A 24,698-nucleotide genomic window follows, 5' to 3' on the forward strand; every position below is an offset into this window, starting at 1 on the left:
GAGGGATATGATGAGGATATTAAGAATGTGTATATGTTTTGATTCACCTACTAATCCACAGTTTCGTTTTTTTTTTTAATTATGAAAATTACATTTCATTTGATAGAATTAGTGTAGGGAAACTTATTTTAGTGGTATGAATTTCCTATTGCTAGTTCACCACATGTACTATTAATTTTGTTGCACATGAATGGCCAACCATTTATTGTTTGTTCTATTAATATGGATCTAAGTTTGTAAGAGAGAATCTATTTTTGAGTTACGTCTAAATTTAGCCATACTAGAATACTATAAAAAGGGATATTATTCATCCACTAAAGAAAGCACTGAAAAAAGGCATAATTCAAAGCAAGAAAAGAAGAAAAAAAAAAAAAAAAGGAAAATTAGAGAGAAAATGGCCAAAAAAATGATTGCAGTGTTTCTTATGTGCATTGTGGTGATGGCTGCTTTGCAATTTACCACTGCCAATGAAGAGGTGGCCAAATATGAGGCTAAATTTGATGCCAAATACAAGTCTTGCTATGAAACTTGTGAGAAAGAATGTCTTGAAAAGGGCAATGGCCAAAGTTTTTGTGAAGTTAAATGTGATGAAGATTGTGATGAAAAAGAAACTGCTGGTACTCTTTCATTTCCTTATAACTTTAACAGCTTAAATGTTTAGGTCAATCAGAATTTTGTGTTCGAATACTGTAATATCATTTTCCTCTCTTATTAATATTCATTTTCACTCGTGAGACTTGTACAAAAAAAATTTCGGTCAATCTATTATTTAAAATGGTATTAGAATAAGTGTTCTTAAATTCAAACCTCAGAATGGTTATTTCCTCTCCAATTAATATAGTTTTTAGTTATTCGGTCTTTCGTGAGTAAAAGAAAAATTTATTAAAGTGTTGATATAATATTAAATTTATTTTTCACTCATAAATTTAAATTTTAGGGTCAATAAATGATTTAACCGATGATAAAAGGATTGTATTCTTAATGGAAAACTTGAAATTTGTTGTATTTGTTTTGCAGATAAGCTCCACATCAAGCCAGCACATTGAGTAATGGAGGATAAAAGAAAATAAGTGCCCTTGGGAAAATTTATCAGATTTATGTCAAGAATTCTTACCATCATTATTCATTAGTATATTAAAATAATCTAGTTTGAGAGGAGTTGATAAAGTTCCCTTTTTCCTTTTTTTTCTTTCTTTTTATTAACTTTTTCAACTTTTTTCCTCTTTCTTTTATAATATTGTAATTTGAATATTTCAATTTATAAAATTCCTTTATTTGGTATAATGGGATTGTGAATCAATTTTACGGTAATGTATTTATTATTCAGCAAGTTTTTTTTTTTTTTTAAAAAAAAAACTTTTCCTAAAAAGACAAAATAAAAAAAAACCTTAAAATTTTACTATTAACTAGTCCGGTTTGATAACGTTCTTGTTTCTTGTTTTTTACATTATCAAATACACATAAGTTTCAGTGCAAACAATTGTGTCTATCATTTATGTATTGTTAAAATTTTATTTGCAACATTCAAGTCATTTGCCTTAAATCTAATTATATTATTTAGATGTTGTTTGTTGTAAAATATTAAAGTGAACTTAAATGAATATTTTAACAAATAAATTTATATATTATAATTCTAACTAATTTGAAATGTATTGAAAATAATAAATTTAAATTTTAAATATCATATAAACATGTATATTAAAAAAATTTAAATTAAATTAACATATAAATATAAAATTTAATAGAAAAGAAAAAAATATAGCCAAAGTAATATATAATATAAAGATAAATTAAATTAAATCTGTTTTTGGGAATGGGACGTGCTTGTCTATTAACTAACCAAACTCAAATTTGACTCAATTTTTATGAACGTTTTCAAATTTTAGAAATAAGAAACGAGAACAATTATCATACAAGTCAATTTCTTAAACAATAAAAAATAGAAATAAAAAAGAAGTTGAAACGTTATCAAACAAATCTTATATTATTATGGCCTTTCTTTATATAACACAATGTTAGTACATTATAAAATGTACTTTCCGTTGTGCGATTATCCCGCTAAAATTAACAAAACAATTGTACATTATTTTATTGTGTATGTGTATAAAAGTTCGTAAATTCCTTTGTTGTTATAAAATTTCTCCAATATACTACCATAAATAACATTTTTTTTCTTTACAAAAATTATTTTATAACATTTCTTATTTTGTTTGAAACTACTCATTTTTTTCATTGATCAATTAAATTGGAGGGTTTTAATTTTTTTTTTTTAAAAAAAAATCAACATACTTTCTTCTAAAATGTTCTAAAAATTAAATATAAAATATGAAGATTTTCAAAAATAAAATTAAGGGAAACTACTTTCAAAATAGCAAAATTTAATCATTTTAGGCTTCTATCAGTTTCAATCCATGATAGACATCGATAGACTTTTATCAACCTCTATCAATGATAAATATTGATAAACTATCCGTATCTATTTATTTGATATTTTTCCTATCCATGATAATTTTTCTATAAAATATGTAATTATCTCACTTAAAGTAATTGAAAATAAAGTTAGTTAAAACTGTATTGCTCTAAGTTGTCCATCTCGATGTATTTAGTTGGATTTTTGTTATAGTATATATATTTTTTGAGTCCTCTTATATTATCATTTTAAACTTTCAAAGTTTAATGAATTAATTGAAACAAGGATTATTAAAATATTGATGTCACTATCCATGGATAGAAATTTCAATTTTGATATTTATATTGGTTAATATTTATCAATAGAATATCAGTGTTGATGATTTTTTTTTTCCAATAAAGAAATTTATGCAAATTGTTTTATGTGAATTAACCTCATAGTTGGAATTTGCAATGATCACTGCAGTTTTAGAATTTACTCATTCATTAACCATGTTTCTAACCTTCAGAATTTTCCTTGTTTTTTTTTTTTTGGGTTTTTTTTTAAATAATAATCTCTTTACAATCTCAATTCTTAGTTACATATTGTTGTAAAGTAACACTCGTCTCCAAGGACCTAAGATGACGCGGAGCAGTCGAGGTCATCGAAAATGGTTAAAATAAAAAATAAAAAAAAAAAGGAAAAGACATCGTCCCCTTGGACAACAAAATAAAGTAAATAATTTTTTAATAAAAACAAAAACAAATGATATGCAAAAACTAGAATTGCGTTTAGGAGTTAGTTTGTGCATGGGAAAGATGTTAGTACCCAATAGCACCCGTCTAGAAAATTGACCAAATTTTAAATCTGGAATTAAAAATATTCTTGAAAGAAAATTTTTATTTTACCCCTCATTTCTCCAATTTTTAGTGTAATGATTTCTTAAAATAAGTAGAAAAATTCCATCAATTAGGCCAATTAGAATTTAGGAAGAAATCTTCCCCTCAAGAAATAAAAAATATTTTAATTTCTCAAATACGTCATAGGATAACCCTTTAATAAAAGATTTTTTAAAACTATTTTTAATTAAATTCATTTTATTTTGGGATCAAATCTCATACTTACAAAGGTTATGATCCCTCACCTCTAGAGTTTCATTTAACTGGAGGGATCAAGGCTTCGTAGGGACTCGTCTCGAACAGGATGGGGAATCCTCAATAGATGGGGAATGGGTAGAGATGTCCACAGCACAGGGAGCAGGGAAGCCATCCCCGTCCCAATTCTTGTGAATTTCCTCAATGGGAACGAGAGGCATGGATTCCCTGCGGGAAAAAAATTCTCGCTTTTGTTTTTTTTTAAATTTTTTTAAATTTTAATCAAATATATATTTTTCCAATGCAATTTATTGAAATATTTCCAATGCAATTTTCATTGTAATGAAATATTATTAATTTTTCTATTAAAGACAATACATAGACAATTTGAAAAGATATAATTATAATGCTAAATTCTCATTATTTATAGAAATTAAAATTCAATTATTAGAACATCCATCCATAATTATTCTTAATTATCCATAATTATCATAACAAAGTTTCCAATTACATCAAAGGTTCACAAAACACAAGTCAAGACACAACACATATTTTTTTAGGAAAAGTTACAACATAGCCAAACCTAGCCATCATCGAATTTCATCCAACTTTGTAAAAGATGATTCCTAAAAAAACAAATATTGCATAAATTAATATAAATCAATATTAAAAAAATAATAATAATACACAGACTTATAACTTACATCATTTGGATCTCGATCCTCAAGAACATTTTCCAAAACTTTAGTATCTATAGGAGTATGCTTATCTATCTAAGACATGTATAAAAAAAATGATCTCAAATTATAACAATAAAAGTTTATTAAATAAAGTAAACAATAATATTAACTCATACATTGAGCTCAAAGTCAATCTTGAGTACACATCAAAGCTTCTAATAAGTTTTCATGAATTTGGGAACGATGTGGACCTACATGTCTACCACCAATACTAAATACAGATCCAGAAGCAACAGTAGTGACCAGAACAACTAGAATATCTTTTGCAATTTGATACAAAATAGAATACTTTACTCCATTCAACTTCCACCATTGCAAAATGTTAAAGTCATCCGATTGCGGTAGAAGAGACTCATCCAAATAATGATCCAACTCTGATTTGACATTGTCAACATCATTTTCTACATTATTAACAAACTCTTCAAAATTGAGATATCGATATTTCCCAGTAATTAGAGAAGTTGAACTACTACTTCCATATCACTTTGAAGTCGAAGAAGTACTAATTGTAGATGTAGAACATTGAGGTTCTTCTACTGTACTTGAATTTGAACTATAAAACTTCATCAAATCACAACACAAATCTCTAAGACGTTTAATTTCAAAAATATGATGAGATCCATACATTTTAGGAAAAATAAAACTGGATCAATCTCATCTTAAACCTAGGATCTAATACTATAACTATTGCCAACACACCATGAGTCGCACTCCAATATTTTTCAAACTTTGCAATCATTCTTGATGCCATTACTTGTATCTCTTTAACATCGGAACTAAGCCACTTAGAAAGTTCCAATCTCATTTTAAAAACTTCTCAAAAAAAGACATTGTAGGTTGGATAACATTACCCCAAAAATAACTCAGTCATCAAGTAAAAGGGTTCTAATCTATCACACATTTCTTTTGCAAAATTTCAATTAGTCTGAGGAAAAACATTCTTGTATTCCAAAGCAGTTTTGAGCATCACAAATTTTGAATTCCATCTTGTAACACAATCAAGACTTAGTTTTTTAGTGCATGGAATTTGTAATTGACGAACTCCTTCAAATTTTTCTTTCCTCCAAAAATGAACAATACCTCTAATATTCTATATACCATCAGAAATTACAGCCAAACCATCTTTCATGATCAAATTCAAAATATGTGCACAACAACGAATGTGGAACAAACTTCCATGCAACCATAGTGTCCTTAACCTAACTTCTTTAATAAAATGTCAACCATTGCATCATCTATTGAACAATTATCTATTGTTAAAGTTGATAATTTACAATCTATGTTCCATTCGAGTACACACTTCATTAATACTTCAGAAAGTAACTGTCTATATATGGATGTGGCACGTGTACAAAGCTAGTATTATGTAATAATATGTTAAAATGAAAACTATCTATGGAAACAGAAGTACATAATAACATAAACGATTTAAATTACCTAAAAAATCTGCTTTGTATGACCTAAGAATCATAAATAAAATGTGCAGTGATTGCAGTGTATCACTTCTTTTGGCTAGTCATAGTCCACATCTCCGTAGTAAGGGCAATCCTACTTTTATTACTTTCCAAAAACTTCATTGTTTTAATTCCCTCTTCTTCATAAATTTGTATTATTTTCTCCTCATCGCGGTTCTTGAAATCATCTTAAACATCGGTTGAACACCACTAAAAAATTTCTAAATCCTTTGTGTTCGACCATGTTTATAGGATATTTATATAAAATTATAGCACAAGCAGGGTCTCTTCGAGAAGCTTCATAATCGAAGAGGGTTGGATTTAGCACTACTTTTCCCTCACTGATTTTAGTGGGTCGCAAACATGATTGCCTAATGTCTCTTTGTCTTTGTAAGGGACAAATTTTGAAATGATCATGTAAATGCTTTGTCCCACTTTTTAATTCTCCTCCCAACTCTTTTCCACAATAGTTACATATTGCTTTCATGGTATCATTTACTTTTTGTCTTTTATAATGATTCCATACTACTGATGTCAACTTATTACATTTTAATAAAATCTCACTATCATCACTATCTAATGTAATAGATGTAGATTAATCATTATCACTTGAAATACTATACATTGGGTTTGATTCACTCGTGTTCATAGATGTTGAAGTTAAACCACTTTGTTCTAACTCATTATTATTCGATAAAGTCATTTTCACCTACAAATAGTCAAATAGTAACAATTTCATATCATTGTAATTACGAAAAAATTAATCAATGTAATTATCATTTTTATTACAAGAAATTAGGATGAAGAGAAACTAAAATTTATAGCTTCATTATACACTCAAAGATTGGATAAAATGCCATCATAATGTGATGATCATATCAAATAAATTTCCTTTTGATATGGATTTAAATACTCCAATGCCAAAATAAATTTCCTTTCGATATAGATTTAAACTTATTGCATTCTATCAATAGGGCAATTATAACTAATGTGACAAATCGCGTTGAATAATTTTGGTATGCTTAAGTTAAAAATTGTTACTTTATTTAAGTCTTTAGAATAATTTATCCAATTAATGGAAGCTACTAACAATCATGGTGAACATTCAAAATAGTTAATGGAATTTGGACATACTTTGGATGGGAGGAGACGACGGCGGCTGGGTCTGGAAGTAAAGGAACAGTGAGGAAGATGACGACAGACAAATGGAAACAAACAGCTGGCTGGGCTTGAGCGAATAGTGAGAAACAGTTGAAGAGAAGCAGTGAGGAAGTGAATGAACAACCCCGAAATCGCGAGATCCGAGTGTGAGACGACAGTGGAAGCAGCAAAGGTGAGACATCAAAGGAGTAGATAGAGGTTTTGGAAGATGCCAGCAGGACAACCGTCGAAGGAGCAGAAGAGGCTAAGGGTCCAAAATCATGAGATGAGATTTTAGGGTGAGGCAGCTTAAGGTGAAATAGCTTAGGGTTTTATAAAATATACATACATACATATAATCAAATTTTTAGTCGAGGCTGGGGATTGGGACTATATTTCCCATCCCTGGCCCTGACACCGCCTCAATAAATAAATAAATAAATATTAAATATAGACACACACTTTAAGTTGAAGACTTTAAATATGTTGTTGCAATAATTGTTTTTTTTAACTTTGAGAAATTATGGAAACTATACATTTTAATTATATCTTTTACACATTGAATATTAAATATTATTATTTTTAGCAAAAGATTTCATAATAAAATTATCTATTTAATATAGAAAATTTGGAACTTTTATTTGGTTGAGAATAAATTAAAACAAATGGTTAAAAAAAGAATGAATAAAAAAGGACTTTTTGCATATTTACAATAATAAGTTTAATAAATTAGGTCCACAACACACAAGTTTTAGTTTTGCAAAAATGTCAAAAGCCAAGTCCAACCCATATTAGAAAATGTAAAATTACCTTTCTATCCTCACATTTCAACTTTCACCGCCCTAGACTCTAGGGTTTTACCTTTTCACCTTATTTTCTTCATTTTTCAACTTCACCTTTCTATTTTCTCATTCACCATTCAACTTCTCTTACTCAAGTAACCATTGATCATGGTTCACCTTCCATTCATCGTTCATCATCTGTTCATCTTACGGTCAACATTCTTTTCCCTTACTTAACCTTTCATCTTCTGGCCTTATTTTCTAAAATTGCCTCTCTCCCCTCACCTTATTTTCTTCACTTTTTAATCTTGTGGTTTGTAATGTATCAACGAAATTTATTTATTTAATAAAATAAGAATTTTTTTTTTAATTTGACATTTAAAATTGTGTAACTCAATCCAATAAACAAGATTCGAGGCTATTTAATATAACTTTAACATGTATGTGGTTGACATAAAAGTGAATCATGTTTAAGTAATAACCTAAATGGTTTATAGTATATGGATAAGGTTGGATACCTTATCTTGGTGACACTACCGATATGACCCACTTTGTAATTGTTACAATAGTTGTAAAGTGTTACAAATGATTGATCCAGATCGTTCATGTGGAGACATTGAGTAGGAGTATTCTATACAAAGAGTTTGTATAAGACTAGATCACGAAACACTTTAGTCTCTCTTTATAACACTGTTACTTGAAGAGATTAACATTTCACTAGGATGACTATAGATGACTTGACCTTATTCCTGAGTAAGTTGTGAACTCCTATCTATAAGAGCTATCCTTTGATTTGTATAGATGAAAGTCGCCAGATTCGCCGATTCTTTAAGCCTACCATTTTGAGGATTTACTCGAGGAAGGAGCTAGGAACACAGCTACACAAGATGGAATCCGTTCCTTCCCGTCTTGAGGGTAACTAGATGAATTACTCCCTTAAAGTTCGATTCTGGGTCTTGAACAATGAGTCTTTAATTAAATTAATCAACATTCATTAACTGTCAGTCACTCCATTAAAGATCGATAGTTGCAGTCTTCGCACTGTAGATATATTTCTATATCTATTGGATATAACTAATCAACAGTGCATTGACCCTTCACAAATTACTCGTAAGTATAGTTGATTCAAAATTATCGTTTTATCCCTATAGTTACTGAAGAAACCATGTGGTCCGATGCAGAAGTGAACTCGTTCCCAATTTTCAAAATCACAAAATTAATATACAGAGAACATGAATTATGCATATCTCAGAGAATATTTTACAACATGCTTTACAAGGAGGAATTAATGGTTTGGATCAACTTACCCTTGAAGCCAAATCTTCACGAATTCCCTCCTCGATCTGGTCATGAACTTTCCAAAGAAACTCGAACAAAAACTACAATCCGACTTTGGACACCAGGAATAAAGAGCCTCATGTATTCTCATTAGGGGTGAGAATTACAGAGAGAGTTGTGGGCTTCTTTGATTTTTGGAAGAGGGAGAAGATTTTAGAGAGGGAGAGAGTTTTCGCTTAGAAGAGTGCTTCTGGGAAGATCTCACAGACCTCCTGTGATTATCTTCTGTGAAGAAGATGAAGAAGCCAACACGGGAAGATATATATATATATGTATATGATAAATTATCATATATTATATATTAAACTCTATGTTATATCGAATATAACACATAACCTATAGTTTTTATATTGTATCAAATACAATATAATTTATAGTTTGAATTCTCTCAATCATTTATGGTATTTAATGTAAATCACATTTGTACTAAATCATATGAATCTAATCCATACCATTAATATTTGAATCATATTAATTCCTCTCAAAATAAACTTTATATTATAATGTATCAAATACATTATATTAATTATATCACATATAATTAATTTTCTTAATTAATTTGAACAATTTACATTAATCAAAAATTAATTTTCAATAATCCTAGTTGAGCTACAGAGGAGACCTTATGGACCTATAGATTGAAGTTCCAATAGTACTTGAATGATTAATTAAACTCCTTTAATTAAATTACTCAACATCTATTAACTGTCGATCATTCCACTAAAGACCGACAGCTGCATTCTTTACACTACAGATTTATTTGTGTCCATTGGATATAACTAGTGAATAGTGCGATGACCCTTCACAAATTGCTCATAAATACAACTAGGCCAAAATTATCGTTTTATCCCTGTAGTTACATCTAACTTCTTAAGTACCACTGATCCCTCTAATAAACAATAAGTCATAGTCCAACTATGACCAAACCCCTCTCTGGCTAAGAGAGAGTGTGACGCTACATTGTTCAAACCCTAGAATCAGAGGGCACAATTTATCTACTTACTGCGACATTAAAGAATGAGTGAATTTCGTCTTGTGTAGCTATGTTGCCAACTCCTCAATCAGCTGAATCCCCAAAATGGTAGGCTTATTGAGTTGGGGATCTGGCCATTCTCACCCATACAAATCAAAGGATTACGTTCATAAGCAGGAGTTCACAACTCACTCAGGATTAAGGTCATGTCACCTATAGTCATCCTAGTGAAATGTAAGTCTCAATTATGAACGACGTTATATAAAGAGACTAATCATTTCGTGGTTCGGTCTTATACAAACTCCTTTTATAGGATACACCCACTCGCATGTCTTCACATGAATGATCAGGATCAAATCATTTGTAACACTTTACAACACTTGTAATATCTACAAAGCAGGTCGTATTCATAGTATCACCAAGATAAGATACCCAACCTTATCCATCTACTACGGAACATTTAGGTTATCACTTAAACATGATCCACTTGTATGTCTCTACATACATGTTTAAGCTACGAAAGATAACCTCAGATGTTAGTTTATTAGTTTTGTGGGTTAATTATACTAAATGTCAAATAAAATACCTCATATTTTATTAAATAAATAAATCATTTGTACATTATAATTACAAACTATAGAACCCATGAGATTTAAGGCGTCAACCCCAATAGTTGCATCTAACTCTTTAAGTTAGCGAATCTGGCCAATCTCATCCATGCAAATCAAAAGACCGTCCTCATAGAAAAGAGTTCATAACTCACTCAAGATTAAGGTCAAGTCACCTATTGTCATCCTGGTAAAATGTAAGTCTCTTTTAACAACGGTGTTATAAACAAATACTCAACATTTTGTGGTCTGGTCTTATACAAACTCTTTGTATAAGATATCCTCGCCCACATGTCTCTACATGAATGATCAGGATCATATCCTTTGTAACACTTTACAACAATTGTAACAATTACAAAGTGGGTCGTATCAGTAGTGTTACCAGGATAAGGTACCCAATCTTATCCTTATACTATAGACCATTTAGGTTATTACTTAAACATGATCCACCCGTATGTCAAACATATACATGTTTAAGTTACATAAAATAACCTTGGATCTAGTTACATAAAATAACATTGGATTTTTCTTTAATGAATTATTTCATATAAAAAACAATCAATTTATTGATTCAAATAACATATAAATGAATCATTTGAGACTTTAGGGCATACATCCCAACTTTCAACACCTAGTACACCTTAACAATATGGTGTGTCAAAAAGGAGAAACAGAACCTTATTGGATAAGGTTCGGTCAATATTGAGCTATGTTCCATTGCTATATTCTTTTTGAAGATATGCAATACAGACTGCAGATTACATTTTAAATACTGTTTCATCTAAAAGTATTTCTGAAACACCTTTTAAACTCTGGAAAGGTTGTAAAGTTAGTTTACGACACTTTAAGATTTGGAGTTGTCCATCACATGTACTGAGCACTAATCCAAAGAAATTAGGAGCTAGTTCAAAAATATGTCTATTTGTAGGTTACCATAAAGAGACATGAGGTGGTCTCTTCTAGGATCCAACTGAGAATAAAGTGTTTGTATCGAAAATGCTACTTTCTTGGAGGAAGACCACATAAGAGTTTATAAACCACGTAGTAAAGTTGTATTAAATGAATTTTTAAATGAATCTATTGAAGTCCACAAGAGTTGTTGACATTGCTAGTACATCAACAAGAGTTGTTGATGAAAGCACATCGGAGTCCGTGAAGGATGCGCAAACATCCACAGGAGAAGCGGATCGGATCCCAATTGTTAATTTTATAGAAACAACAAAATTCAGAATATAGAAACCATATGTATTCTAAGAAATACGACATGCTTAAAAATAGAAAAGAGATGAAATTAGGTTTGGATTACTTACCCTTGAAGTTACAATTCTTCACGAAATCCTCTCTTGGTTACGATCTCAACGAATTCTCCAAAGAGGCCAAAAAGATAGCAACACCAAAAGAACCAAAACCTTAAACACTACCATCAGAAACCTGGGTATTCTCCATAGGGTTGAGAATCCACGAGAGGAGTGGGTTTCGTGTTAATCTTGGTGAGAGAAAGGAGAAAATTTTGAGAGGAAAATTTTTTTCATTTTTAGACTAAAAATCATATTGGGAGTGGAGAGCTTGGTCTATGTGTTAACGAAGGAGAAGAAGGCGATCCCTAAAAAAACACCCATTCCCACGATTAAAATTGAGAGAAATAAGAGAATAACTCCCTCCCTGATTTAAATTCAAAATTTTAATAATAATTTTTTAAGTTAATTAATATATATTTATATAATAACTAATTTACTATACATAACATATATCAAACTGTATGTTAAATCTAATATAACATATGATCTATAGTTTATATTATATCATATATAATATAACCTATAGTTTAATATTCTCTCAATTAACATATAGTATTTAATATGAATCAAATTCAAATTAAATTTAACCTATAGTATTTAACTAAATCATATTCATATAATTAATATTTGAATTATATTCAAATATTTCTTTCCTCTCAGATAAAATTTTATATTATAATGTAACAAATGTATTATATTAATATATCATATATAATTAATTCCCTCAATTAATTTGAACAATTCAAATTAATCCAAAATTAATTTGATTCTCAATAATTCAATTGAGCTACTGAATGGGCCTTATAGACCTACAGATTGAAGCTCTAATAGTACTTGGTTAATTAATTAAACTCTTTAATTAAATTAGCCAACTTCCACTAATTGCTGGTCACTCTACTAAAGACTAACTGTTGCATTCCATGCAGTACAGATATATTTCTGTGTCATTAAATAAGGTTAGGAGAAAAAGATTTGCAAGCTTAAATAGTCTATTTATGGGTTGAAACAGGTATCCAGTTCATGAAATATAAGATTTGAAATTGTGATTAAATCTTATGACTTTGATCAGAATATTGATGAATCTTGTGTCTATAAGAGAATTATCAACAGTTTATTAGCTTTTCTGGTGTTGTATATATTGGGGTTGATGTCCTAAATCTCGTCCGTCTTGTAGTTTGTAAATTATATTTGTACAAACAGATTATTTATTTAATAAAATAGGTGTTATTTTATTTGACATTTACTTGCATTAACCCAAAACCAATAAACTAAGACCCAATGTTATTTAATGAAACTTAAACATGTATGTAGAGACATACAGGTGGAACATGTTTAAGTAATAACTTGAAAGGTTTGTAGTAGATGGATAAGGTCGGGTACCTTATCTTGCTTACACTACGGATATGGCTTGCATTGTAATTGTTACAATTGTTATAAAGTGTTACAAATGATTTGATCCTGATCCTTCATGTGGAGACATGTGAATGAGGGTAACCTATATAAAGAGTTTGTATAAGACTGGACCATGAAATGAATAGTCTTTCTTTATAACACTGTTGCTAAAAGAGACCTACATTTCACCAGGATGATCATAGGTGACTTGACCTTAATCCTGAGTGAGTTGTGAACTCTTGCCTATGAGGTTGGTCCTTTGATCTACATAGATGAGAGTGGACATATTTGCTAACTCAATGTCTATCATTTTGGGGATTTGTCTGATTGGAGAGTTAGGAACACAACTACACAAGAAGGAATTCACTTCTTTCTGATTGTTAGGGTAAGTAGATAAATTGCTCCCTTAAGAACTAATTCTGGGTCCTGAATAATGTGGCGCCACATTCTCTCTTGGCTTGAAAGAAGTTTAGTTATAATTGGACTATGACTAATTTTTAGTAGAGGGATCATTAGTATTTAAAGAGTTAGATGTAACTACAAGAGTAAAACAGTAATTTTGACACAACTGTACTTGTGAGAAATTTGTGAAGGGTCAACACGCTAGTGATTGGTTATCCAATGAACATAGAAAATATCTATAGTATGAAGAGTGCAGCTGTCGGTTTTTAGTGGAATGACCGACAATTAATGAAGGTTGATTAATTTAATTAAAGAGTTTAATTAATTAATCTCGCATCATTGGAGCTTCAATCTATAGGTCCATAAAGTCTTATTATTAGCTAATATGGATTAATGAGAATCAAATTAATTATGGATTGATTTGAATTGCTCAAATTAATTAAAGGGAATTAATTGTATATGATACAATTAATATAATGTATGTAATACATTATAATATAAAGTTTTAATAAGAGAAATAAACATTTGAATATGATTCGAATATATATTCATATAAAAGTTATAGTTTATATATTATATGTGATATAACATATAGTCTTTTATATATATATATATAAGACTATATGTTAGATGACATATAGGTAGGTAGGTATATGTTAATATATATATTAAAATTCAAATTTTGAATTTGAATTTCAAATTAAATAACTCCCAAGGGAGTTATTTAATTAACTGCTCTTTCTCTCATAATAATACGAGGAAGTTGGAGGCTTTTTAGATAGAACATGATTTTGAATCACAAAGTTCTCTTAATCATTTTTATCTTCCTCATTCATCTTTTGTTTTTTCTTTCAACCAAAACTCCCACCCTTTTTTCACCAAAATTAAAAGGCAAGCCTATGGAACTCTGCGTGATTCTCACCTTAAGAATAATGAGAAAGACATTGTAGTGGTGTCTTCGTTGTGGTGTTGGTTGTGTTGTTATCTTGTTGTGATTATGACAAGTGGGAGAAGTTCATGATATCTTACTGTGGAAAGGAAGCGAGAAGACAATTCTTTAAGGGTTAGTGACATTTCCTTTCCTCTCTGATTTTTATTAGTAAAAGCATGCTTAGGATATCTGTTGTTTGTCCTGTTGTTTCTGTTACTTTTCATTTTAAAGTTATGAAAAAGGAAATTAGAGACACAAATGTATGCACACACTTTCGCTGCGTGAATTCCATCCCTTCAGTATGTGGATGATATCCTACTCATTAGAAATGATGTAGGCTTACAAACAGATGTAAAGAAATGCCTAGCCACCTAATTCCAAATGAAATATTTGGGTGAGGCATAGTTTGTTCTAGGGATCCAAATCATTAGGGATCGTAAGAACAAAATACTAGCCTTGTCTCAAGCATTGTATATTAACAAAATGTTTGTCAAATATTCGTTACAAAATTATAAGAGGGGTTTATTACCTTTCAGACAATAAATTGTATTATCTAAGGAACAGTGTCCTATGACTCCTCAAGAGGTTGAGGAAATGAGTCTGATTCCCTACGAATCGGTTATTTGAAGTCTTATCTATGCCATGTTGTGTACTAGGTCTAATATACTATGCAGTGGGAATAGTCAGTATATATCAATCCAATCTAGGATTTGATCACTAGACTGTAGTTAAGAACATCTTTAAGTATCTTCGAAGAACGAGGGATTATATGCTTGTGTATGGGGCTAAGAATTTGATTCTTACAGGATACACATGAAAAGTTTGAAATACCCCGAAGCAGAAGCAATTGAATGCACATGTCTTGATTTCATTTTACAAAATATAAAACTCAGAGGAATGGAAATATGGATAAATAAAAAAAATTTAATTAAGCATGCCACTCTATTGTGATTTACAAAAAAGAAAAGAAAAAAGGAAACTTACCCTTAAAGTATCACTTCGCATTTTCCTCTCCAAAACACAACCAACAGAGCTACCAAAAAGATAGCACCACAAATCTTCCTTGTTATTCTCAAGGATGAGGATCAATAGAGAGTGTGTGGCTTCTAATGCTTAATTTTGGTGCAAGGGAGAAGAATTTTCCTGAGAGAATTTTTTATGGAGAGATCTTGAATTGCAAGGATGAAGAAGATGAAGCACACCTCTGTGAAACTATTTTCACATTTTTACATCTCTATGTCATCACGTAAATGGAGAGTAAAGGGTTAAGAGGAGTTATCTATATATATATATATATTAAACTACATGTTATATTACATATAACATATAATCTATAGTTTATATTATATCACATATAATATAACCTATTGTTTATTATTCTCTCAAACAACCTATAGTATTAATATGAATCATATTCATATTAACTTTAATCTATACTTTTTTATATGAATCACATTTATATAATTAATATTTGAATCATATTCAAACATTTGTTTCTCTCATCAAAACTTTATATTATAATGTATCATATACATTATGTTAATTATATCTTATCTAATTAATTCTCTTTAATTAATTTGAACAATTCAAATTAATCCAAAATTAATTTGATTCTCATTAATTCTTATTCAGCTAACAAGGGGACCTTATGGACCTATAGATTAAATCTCTAATGATACTTGATTAATTAATTATACTCTTTAATTAAATTAATCAACCTTCGTTAATTGTCGATCATTCCACTAAAGATTGATAGTTGCACTCTTCACACTATAGATATATTTCTTTGTCCAACTATAACTGTCCAATTAATCAACTTATTTTATTAGATAAATAATATGTTTGAACAAATACAAATTATAAACTATAAGACCACGAGAATTAGAGCATCAACCTAAAAAATCTCCCACTTATCCTAAAACTAGTGAGATATACAAATACAAAGTAAAATTATAAGGTACAATACACAAAAACAAGAAACTAGGGCATACATTTCGTGCCCAGTAAAAAACAATATCCCACTTACCCTAAACTAGATAAGGTCTTTCTCGTAGACCCATATTCTTTAGGTAACCCTTGAACACTTTAGCCATGAGAGATTTTGTAAATGCATCGGTAACATTATGCTCCGAACCTATCTTCGTGATGATCACATCATTTCGATGCACAATCTTCCGTATAAGATGATACTTGCGCTCTATGTGTTTTCCACACTTGTGGCTCCTATGTTCCCTGGAATTCGCCACAATATCACTATTATCACAATAAATGGTTACGGGCTTTAACATGTCTGGAGCAACTTCCAGATCAGTAAAAAAATTTCCTAAGCCATACAACCTCCTTGGCAGCTTCACAAACCACTACATACTCCACCTTTATGGTAGAGTCAGCTATGCAACCTTGCTTAGTGCTCCTCCAGACTACAACTCCTTCATTAAGAGTGAGCATTGATCCTGAAGTAGATTTCCTAAGATCCCTATCAGTCTGAAAAATTAGAGTCAGTGTATCCTGTAAGGATTAAATCCTTGGACCCATATATAAGCATGTAGTCTCTCATTCTTTGAAAATACTTGAGGATGGTTTTAACTGTTATCCATGGATCTAATGCTAAATTAGATTGATATCTACTGACTACTATCCCTACTACATAGAAAATGTCAAGTCTAATACATAACATTGCATATATAAGGCTACCAACAGCCGATGCACAGGGGATCTGTCTCATCTCTACTTCTTAAGGTGTCTTAGGACACTATTCCTTAGACAAAATAATTCAATGCTTGAAAGTAACAAACCCCTCTTGGAATTTTGCATTGAATATTTGACAAGCATCTTGTCAATATATGATGCCTGAGACAAGGTCAGTGTTTTGTTCTTATGATCTCTGAAGATTTGAATCCCTAGAACAAGCTGCACTTCTCCCAAATCTTTCATTTGAAAATGGGCCACAAACCACTATTTTACATCAGTCAGTAGACCTACATTATTCCCAATGAGTAGGATATCGTCCACGTACAATACTAGGAAAACTACTGAACTGTTGATGATTTTTTTTAAACAGAAGGCTCATTAACTTATTGATCAAAACCATAAGATTTTACTACAGTATTAAATCTTATATTCCAAGATCAAAACGCCTATTTCAGTCCATAAATGGACCAATTAAGCTTTCAAGTCTTTTTCTCTTGACCTTAGAAAATGAATCTCTCTAGTTGTTGGATAAATATGGTCTCTTCAAGATTGTCATTCAGAAAGGCAGTCTTGACGTCCATTTGTCACATTTCATAATCATAATATGCGACAATGGATAAAAGTATCCAAATAGACTTTAACATGGCAACATGTGAGAATGTCTTCTCATAGTCAACTCCCCCAACTTGGGTATAACCCTTTGCCACCAGTCTAGTCTTAAAGGTTTGTACCTTACCATCTGCACCCCTTTTTCTCTTGTAGGTCCACTTGCAACCTATAGTTTTAACCCCATCAGGTTGATCTACAAGATTCTAAACTGAATTGAAGTACATAGGGTCCATTTCAAGATTCATAGCATTGATCCATTCATCTTTGTCCACATTCTTCATTGCTTGTTTATAGGACAATTGATCATCAACGCCATCCGATATGACAGTCAGGGTTCAGTTAAACCCATATAACAAATAGATGGGTTTGTAACCCTTCCATTACGTTAAGGCTCCCTCAATAGTTGAGGTAGATATGACTGACTAGATGAACCGACATCAAAAACTTTTGTTGATATACTGGGTTCTTCAACAACTCTTGTCGAAGTTTTAGCAGTTTTATTGGAAAGATTGTTTAACACTATCTTCTGTATGGTTTATGCTCCCTGATGTAGTTCTCTTCTAAAAGAGTAGTGTTTGTCGATACAAATACTTTATTATCTTGAGGTTCATAGAAGTAACCACCTCTAATTCCTTTGTGGTAGCCTACAAATAGACATGGCTTTGAACAAGGTTCCAATTTCTCAGGATTAGCCTCAAGCATGTGTGTTGGGCAATCTCAAATCCTGAATGGCTTAAACTACCTTTACAACCATTCCATAATTTCAAAGATGTTTTTGAAATACTTTTGGATAGAACACAATTCAAACTATAAGCGGCAGTCTATACCGCATAACCCCAAACAAGTCAGGTAAATGAGCATAACTCTTTATAGACCAAACCATGTCCAATAAGGTTTTATTTCACCGTTTGATACACCATTCTACTGAGATATACCAGGTGCTAAGAATTGGGATACAATTCCATATTTTATCAAATAGTCCTGGAATCTCAAATCCATATATTCTCCACCTCGATCAATCAAAGTGTCTTAATTGTTTTACCTAATGTATTCTCAACTTCAGCCTTGTACTCCTTGAACTTTTCAAGAGCTTCAAACTTGTGTTGCATTAGGTAAACACAAACCATCTTGTTTCCTTAACATTCATAGGGCCACAGAGGTCTGAATGTACAAGTTTCAAGGGTTCTTTGGCTATATGAAATTTTCCATTAAAAGGTCTTTTAGTCATTTTTCCTTCAAGGCATAACTCACATACTGGTAAAGAACTTTCATCTAACTCACTTAGAAGTCCATTCTTAACCAACTTCTCAATCCTATTGAGATTTATGTGACCTAATCTTAGGTGCAAAATGTTGGGCACTTTCTTTGAAGAAGAGGTAAATTTCCTATTGTTCAAGGTATATCAGCATCACTAATATAACCTATAAGTTATAAAAGTGATACCAATATGCATTATATAAGGTATATTATCAATTTGTTTGATAACTGATAACCAAAAAATTTGTTGATATACTTACCTTCTAACATTATCCTAACTTAATCATTATAGATTAATGAAAAAGAAATTGAACAAGAAGAAGATGATGATAACCTAGAAAAAGCACTAAAGTCTATTGATTAATTCATCAACATCGACGTAATACATTCAGTTTACCTACAAGAATTTCATTTTTTATGGATATTAATTATTCAGTTGATTGATATACGTTATTTCATTAAATTTCTTGTACATATTCATATAAGAATCAAGAAGAGGCTTAAAGAAATGAAAAAGAAATAGAGGCTCAAGAAGTGAATATAGAAGATCAAGACAAGAATGTAAGTAACGTACAATACACTTTCATACACGAGTAGTATATATATCATATAACTATTTCATTATTTAAATAAATTTTTCTACATATTCATTAAAGAATCAACTAGAGAATGAAGGGGGAAAATGAATGAAGATGAAAAAGAAAGTAAAGACCCAAAAGAAACAAAGGGACTTGTTGGGGTTGATACCCTAAATCTCGTAGATCCTATAGTTTATAATTGTAATGTACAAATATTTTATTTATTTAATAAAATATGAGATATTTTATTTGTCATTTAGTAGCATTAACCCACAAACCAATAAACAAACATTCAAGATTATCTTCTGTAGCTTAAACATGTATGTACAGATATATCGGTATATCATGTTTAAGTGATAACCTAAATGATTTGTAGTAGATGGATAAGGCTGATACCTTATCCTTGTGACACTATGAATACGACCCGCTTTGTAGATGTTATAATTGTTGTAAAGTTTTAAAAATGATCTGATCCTGCTCATTCATGTGGAGACATGTGAGCGGGGATATACTATACAAAGAGATTTGTATAAGACCATACCACGAAATAATTAGTCTCATTATATAACACCGTTCATAATAGAGATTTACATTTCACTAGGATGACCATAGGTGACATTCCTTGAATCTTAAGTGAGTTGTGAACTCCTGCCCATGAAGACGGTCCTTTAATTTGTATGGGTGAATTTCTGCCCATGAAGACGGTACTCAATAAGCCTACTATTTTGAGAATTTGTCTGATTTGGGAGCTGAGAACACAGCTACACAAGACAAAATTCACTCATTCCCTAACGTCTGGGTAACTAGATAAATTGTTCCATTAAGGATTGATTCTAAGGCTTGAACAATGTAGCACCACACCCTCTCTTGGCTCAAGAGGGGTTTGGTCATAGTTGGACTATGACTTATTGTTCATTAAAGGGATCAGTGATATTTAAGAAGTTAGATGTAATTACAGGGACAAAATGGTAATTTTGGCCTAGTTGTACTTACGAGCAATTTATGAAGGGTCATCGCATTATTGATTGGTTATATCTAATGGACACATAAATATATTTGTAGTGCGATTAGTGCAGCTATCGATCCTTAGTGGAGTGACCGCAGTTAATGGATGTTGAATAATTTAATTAAATGAGTTTAATTAATTTTTTAAGTATAATTTTTAGCTTCAATCTACAGGTCTAAAAGGTCCCTTCTGTAGCACAATAGGGATCATTGATAATTAATTCTAGATTAAGTTGAATTGTTCAAATTAATTGATGGAATTAATTATATGTGATATAATTAAATTAATTATATACATGATATAATTAATATAATGTATTTGAAACACTATAATATAAAGTTTATTTGAGAGGAAATAAATATTTGAATATAATTAAAATATTAATTATATCGATTGGATTCATATAATTAAATTTAGTATAAATTTGATTTATATTAAATACCACAAATGATTGAGAGAATTTAAAACTATATGTTATATATTGTATTTAGCACAATATTAAAACTATAAGTTATGTGTCATATTTGATATGATATATAGTTATATATACATATAATAAGTTATATATATATATATATATTACTTATTTAAATTTCAATTTCAATATTAAAGGGAGGGAGTACTCCCTCCCCTTAATTCTCTCAACCAGACGGGTTGGCGTGGACAGTTTTTTCACGCAGACTTATTGTTTCATCTTCTTCTTCATAGAGGAGTAGGGTGCCAAAGGTTTTGTTCTTTTCCTAAAAAATTTTCCCTCTCTCAAGCTTTCTCCCTTTTCTAAAATCTCAGAGCCCACACACTCTTGAGAAATTCTCTACCCAAAAGAGAATACAGAAGGTTCTGATTGGTAGTGTCCTCACGAATTGTCTGTGACCGATTCAAGAGTTTCTTGAAAAATGGATCTTCAACGGTACAAATTTCTCCTAATCCTTTTTCTTTTCTTTTATTTTTTAAAGATGAATGTTGTAATCTTTTTTGTTAATGCATATTTTTGTTCTGTAATTTTTGTATTATGTGAAATTGAAAATTGGTTTGATCCTCACTTCTACTATGGAACTTCACAGTTTCTTCAATCGGTATCAGAGTAGTGATTTTTTGTCCCAATTTTTTAATTAGGTTGATCCTCTCTTTCGCTACGGAACTTCACAGTTCCTTCAATCGGTATCAGAGTAGTGATTTTTTTGTCCCAATTTTTATTGTTCCAGAATTGATTTTACAGATGTGTTGGTGGGTTACATTCTACATTTTTTTTATATGAAGAATGAATGTGAATGTTTACAATTTTTTGGATGTTTATAGGATTGGACCTTAGTTTTATTACTTTAATTTCACATATTTTGATTTGTAAAGGTCCTTTTTTTTTTAGAATTAATTGCGATAGAGTCTGTATTTCTTTGCTTTTGATTTGTTCATGAGTTTTTCAGTGGTTTTTTTTTTTTGGAGAAATCGAGGCCAAAATCGGAAAAAATTTGAAGAAATTTGCAACTATACAGTAACGTTGTAATGTTGTGCCCTAGCGTTGCAACGCTGCGAAAGTCGGAACAAAATGTTCTTTCTGTAGCGTTGCAATGCTAGGTCACAACGTTGGCACTGCAACACTTCGAGACAGAAAGAATAAATTGATTTGCATGTTGTTCGGTTCATGGCTCAACTAGTTCTTGTCTAATTCACTTGGTTTGAGTGGTCCGTGGTTAGTTTAGGTGTTGAGTGGTTCGGTCCATGTGGTTCAAGACCCAGTTCACCTGTTTTGAACTTGTTGGCTATTATTTTTGTAGTAGTTAGTTGTGTTTAATTAATTAGATTAATATAAGTTTATATTAATTAAATTAATTATTTAAGAGTCCCATCTCGGTCTAATAATTATTTTAAATTATGCATATGAAATATGATTTAATTTATATATTTATGTCATAATATATGTCATATAGTAAATCCCACCATAGGTTATGTATTATTCATGCATAATTTATATTATAAATGTTATAATATATAGTTGAATGATTTAATTTTATAGCATGCTCATGCATCATATAATATAAATGTTATAGTATGTGTTTGCATGCAGTAATAACATAGTCATGCACCATTTATATTATAAGTGTTATAGTATATAGTTTGAATGTATGGATGGATGTATGTTATTAATTATTTCATTACTTTAGTATATAAGGAGAGTTTCCTCAAGTCAAAACATGTGGAGCATGTAGAGTAGTCGGACATACTTCTAAGGCTTGTCCACAAGCCCAAGTCAATGCCATTGGAGGATTTGAGAGGAAGTACGATCCACACAGGTAAACCTACAACCAAGGATGGAGAGATAATCCCAATTCCAAATGGGGATCTCAAGGACAATACGAGAACCAGAACCAATGATCATCTTCAACCTTTTCAGGTATGTCTCTAGAGGATGTTGTAAAGTCCCTTGCTAACCACTCTTTAAAATTTCAACAGGAACTCCATCAATTCCAAAATGAAAACATCCAACTCCAACAAGACGCCAAATCCTTTCAACAAAAGACTTGGAAAGGCTTCTCAAACTTGGACACTCAAATCACTCAACCTGCAACTGTGGTAAGCAAACTTGAGAGTAAACCATCCTGAAAGCTTCCCCCAACCCGGATACCATCCTGAAAGCTTCCCCCCCAACCGGATCACGCAAACATAAATGCCATAACTCTTAAAAGTGGGAAAGAAATGCCTTCTTCCTCTCAAGAAGCTAGCCCAGTTCAATCATCTTCCAAGAAGCCAAAAAGGTAAATGAGCAAGAAAACAAGGTAAATGAATATGAGGAAATTCCCATCTTTCCTGAGGTATGTGACTACTCTTCCCCTAAGGTAGAATCGTATGTACCTAAGGCCCCCTTCCCTAGTAGATTAGCAAGGCCTAAGGTACAAGACATCGATTTAGAGCTTATTGAAATGTTAAAAAAGGTACAAATAAACATCCCTTTGCTCAATGCTATTCAATAAATACCTAAGTATGCTAAATTTTTAAAAGATTTGTGTACTAAGAAAAGAAAAGGGAAGGAAGAGGAGAGAGTAATTGTTAGTAAAAATGTGTATGACCTATTAAATAAAGTCATGCCTAAAAATAGTAAAGATCTAGGAATGTTTATCTTGCCATGCAAAATAGGAGAAAGGATTATTACTCATGCTATGTTAGACCTAGGTGCATCGATGAATGCCATGCCTTTCCATGTTTATGAAGACCTAAAATTGAATGGCCTACAAAAAACTATTGTTTTCATATAATTAGTCGATAGGTCATACATACAACCTCTAGGCATAGGTGAGGATGTCTTGTTGAGAGTAGGTGAATTGATTTTTCCTGTTGATTTTTATCTCTTGAAAATGGATGAACCTTACACTACGTTTTTTCTAATATTTTACTAGGAAGACCCTTCATGAAAATAGCAAAACTAGAATTGATGTAGATAAAGGGTCTTTGTCGGTAGAATTTGATGGAGAAGTAAAATCATTCAACATTTATGATGCCATGAAATTTCTCGAAGAACATTTTTCTCTTTGTTCCATTTATACACATGATGAGATAGATGATATTGTTGATTCCATGTTGTATGCAAATTCTAATTGTTTGGTAGCTCCATCTATTGATATGACTTTGATTGGATTTCATATAATTCTTCTCATGTATCTATTAATTTTTGCATTCATGATAATAAAATCAAAAAGCATGTTTTTAAATCTTCTCTTGAAATTTGCAAAAATGATCAATCTTCTTCAAAAGATGATGATTTAAATTCCTCCAACATTTTTTTCCAAAATATTAATACTTTAAAAATAAATTCAAAATTTCAAAATAATGTTTGTTTGAAAGAAAAACCTTCAACTGATGATTCTAATTCAAAAATTGTTTGTAATACCAAAAACAAAAATAAGGCTTCTAACTTTGCTCTATTTATAAAATGTAGGAAAAAGGGATTGAGCCCAAAGCTCTCCCATCTCCTAAGAAGAGCAAATCCTTGGGTAGTTATTTCAAGAATCCCAAGAAGAAAA

At 30.8% G+C, this 24,698-nt stretch overlaps 1 protein-coding gene across 1 annotated transcript; it reads left to right on the top strand.

Annotated features, from left to right (window-relative positions):
* Positions 1 to 348: 348 nt before the first annotated feature.
* LOC120092613 (major pollen allergen Ole e 6-like) lies at positions 349 to 1,148 on the top strand. The gene is made up of 2 exons (XM_039050754.1): positions 349 to 617; positions 1,018 to 1,148. The coding sequence occupies exons 1-2, from the start codon at positions 395 to 397 to the stop codon at positions 1,044 to 1,046; spliced, it is 252 nt and encodes an 83-aa protein (XP_038906682.1). The 5' UTR covers positions 349 to 394; the 3' UTR covers positions 1,047 to 1,148.
* The last annotated feature ends 23,550 nt before the right edge of the window (positions 1,149 to 24,698 follow it).

The sequence above is a fragment of the Benincasa hispida genome, chromosome 12 (assembly GCF_009727055.1).
Source record: "Benincasa hispida cultivar B227 chromosome 12, ASM972705v1, whole genome shotgun sequence".
Classification (NCBI taxonomy): Eukaryota; Viridiplantae; Streptophyta; class Magnoliopsida; order Cucurbitales; family Cucurbitaceae; genus Benincasa; species Benincasa hispida.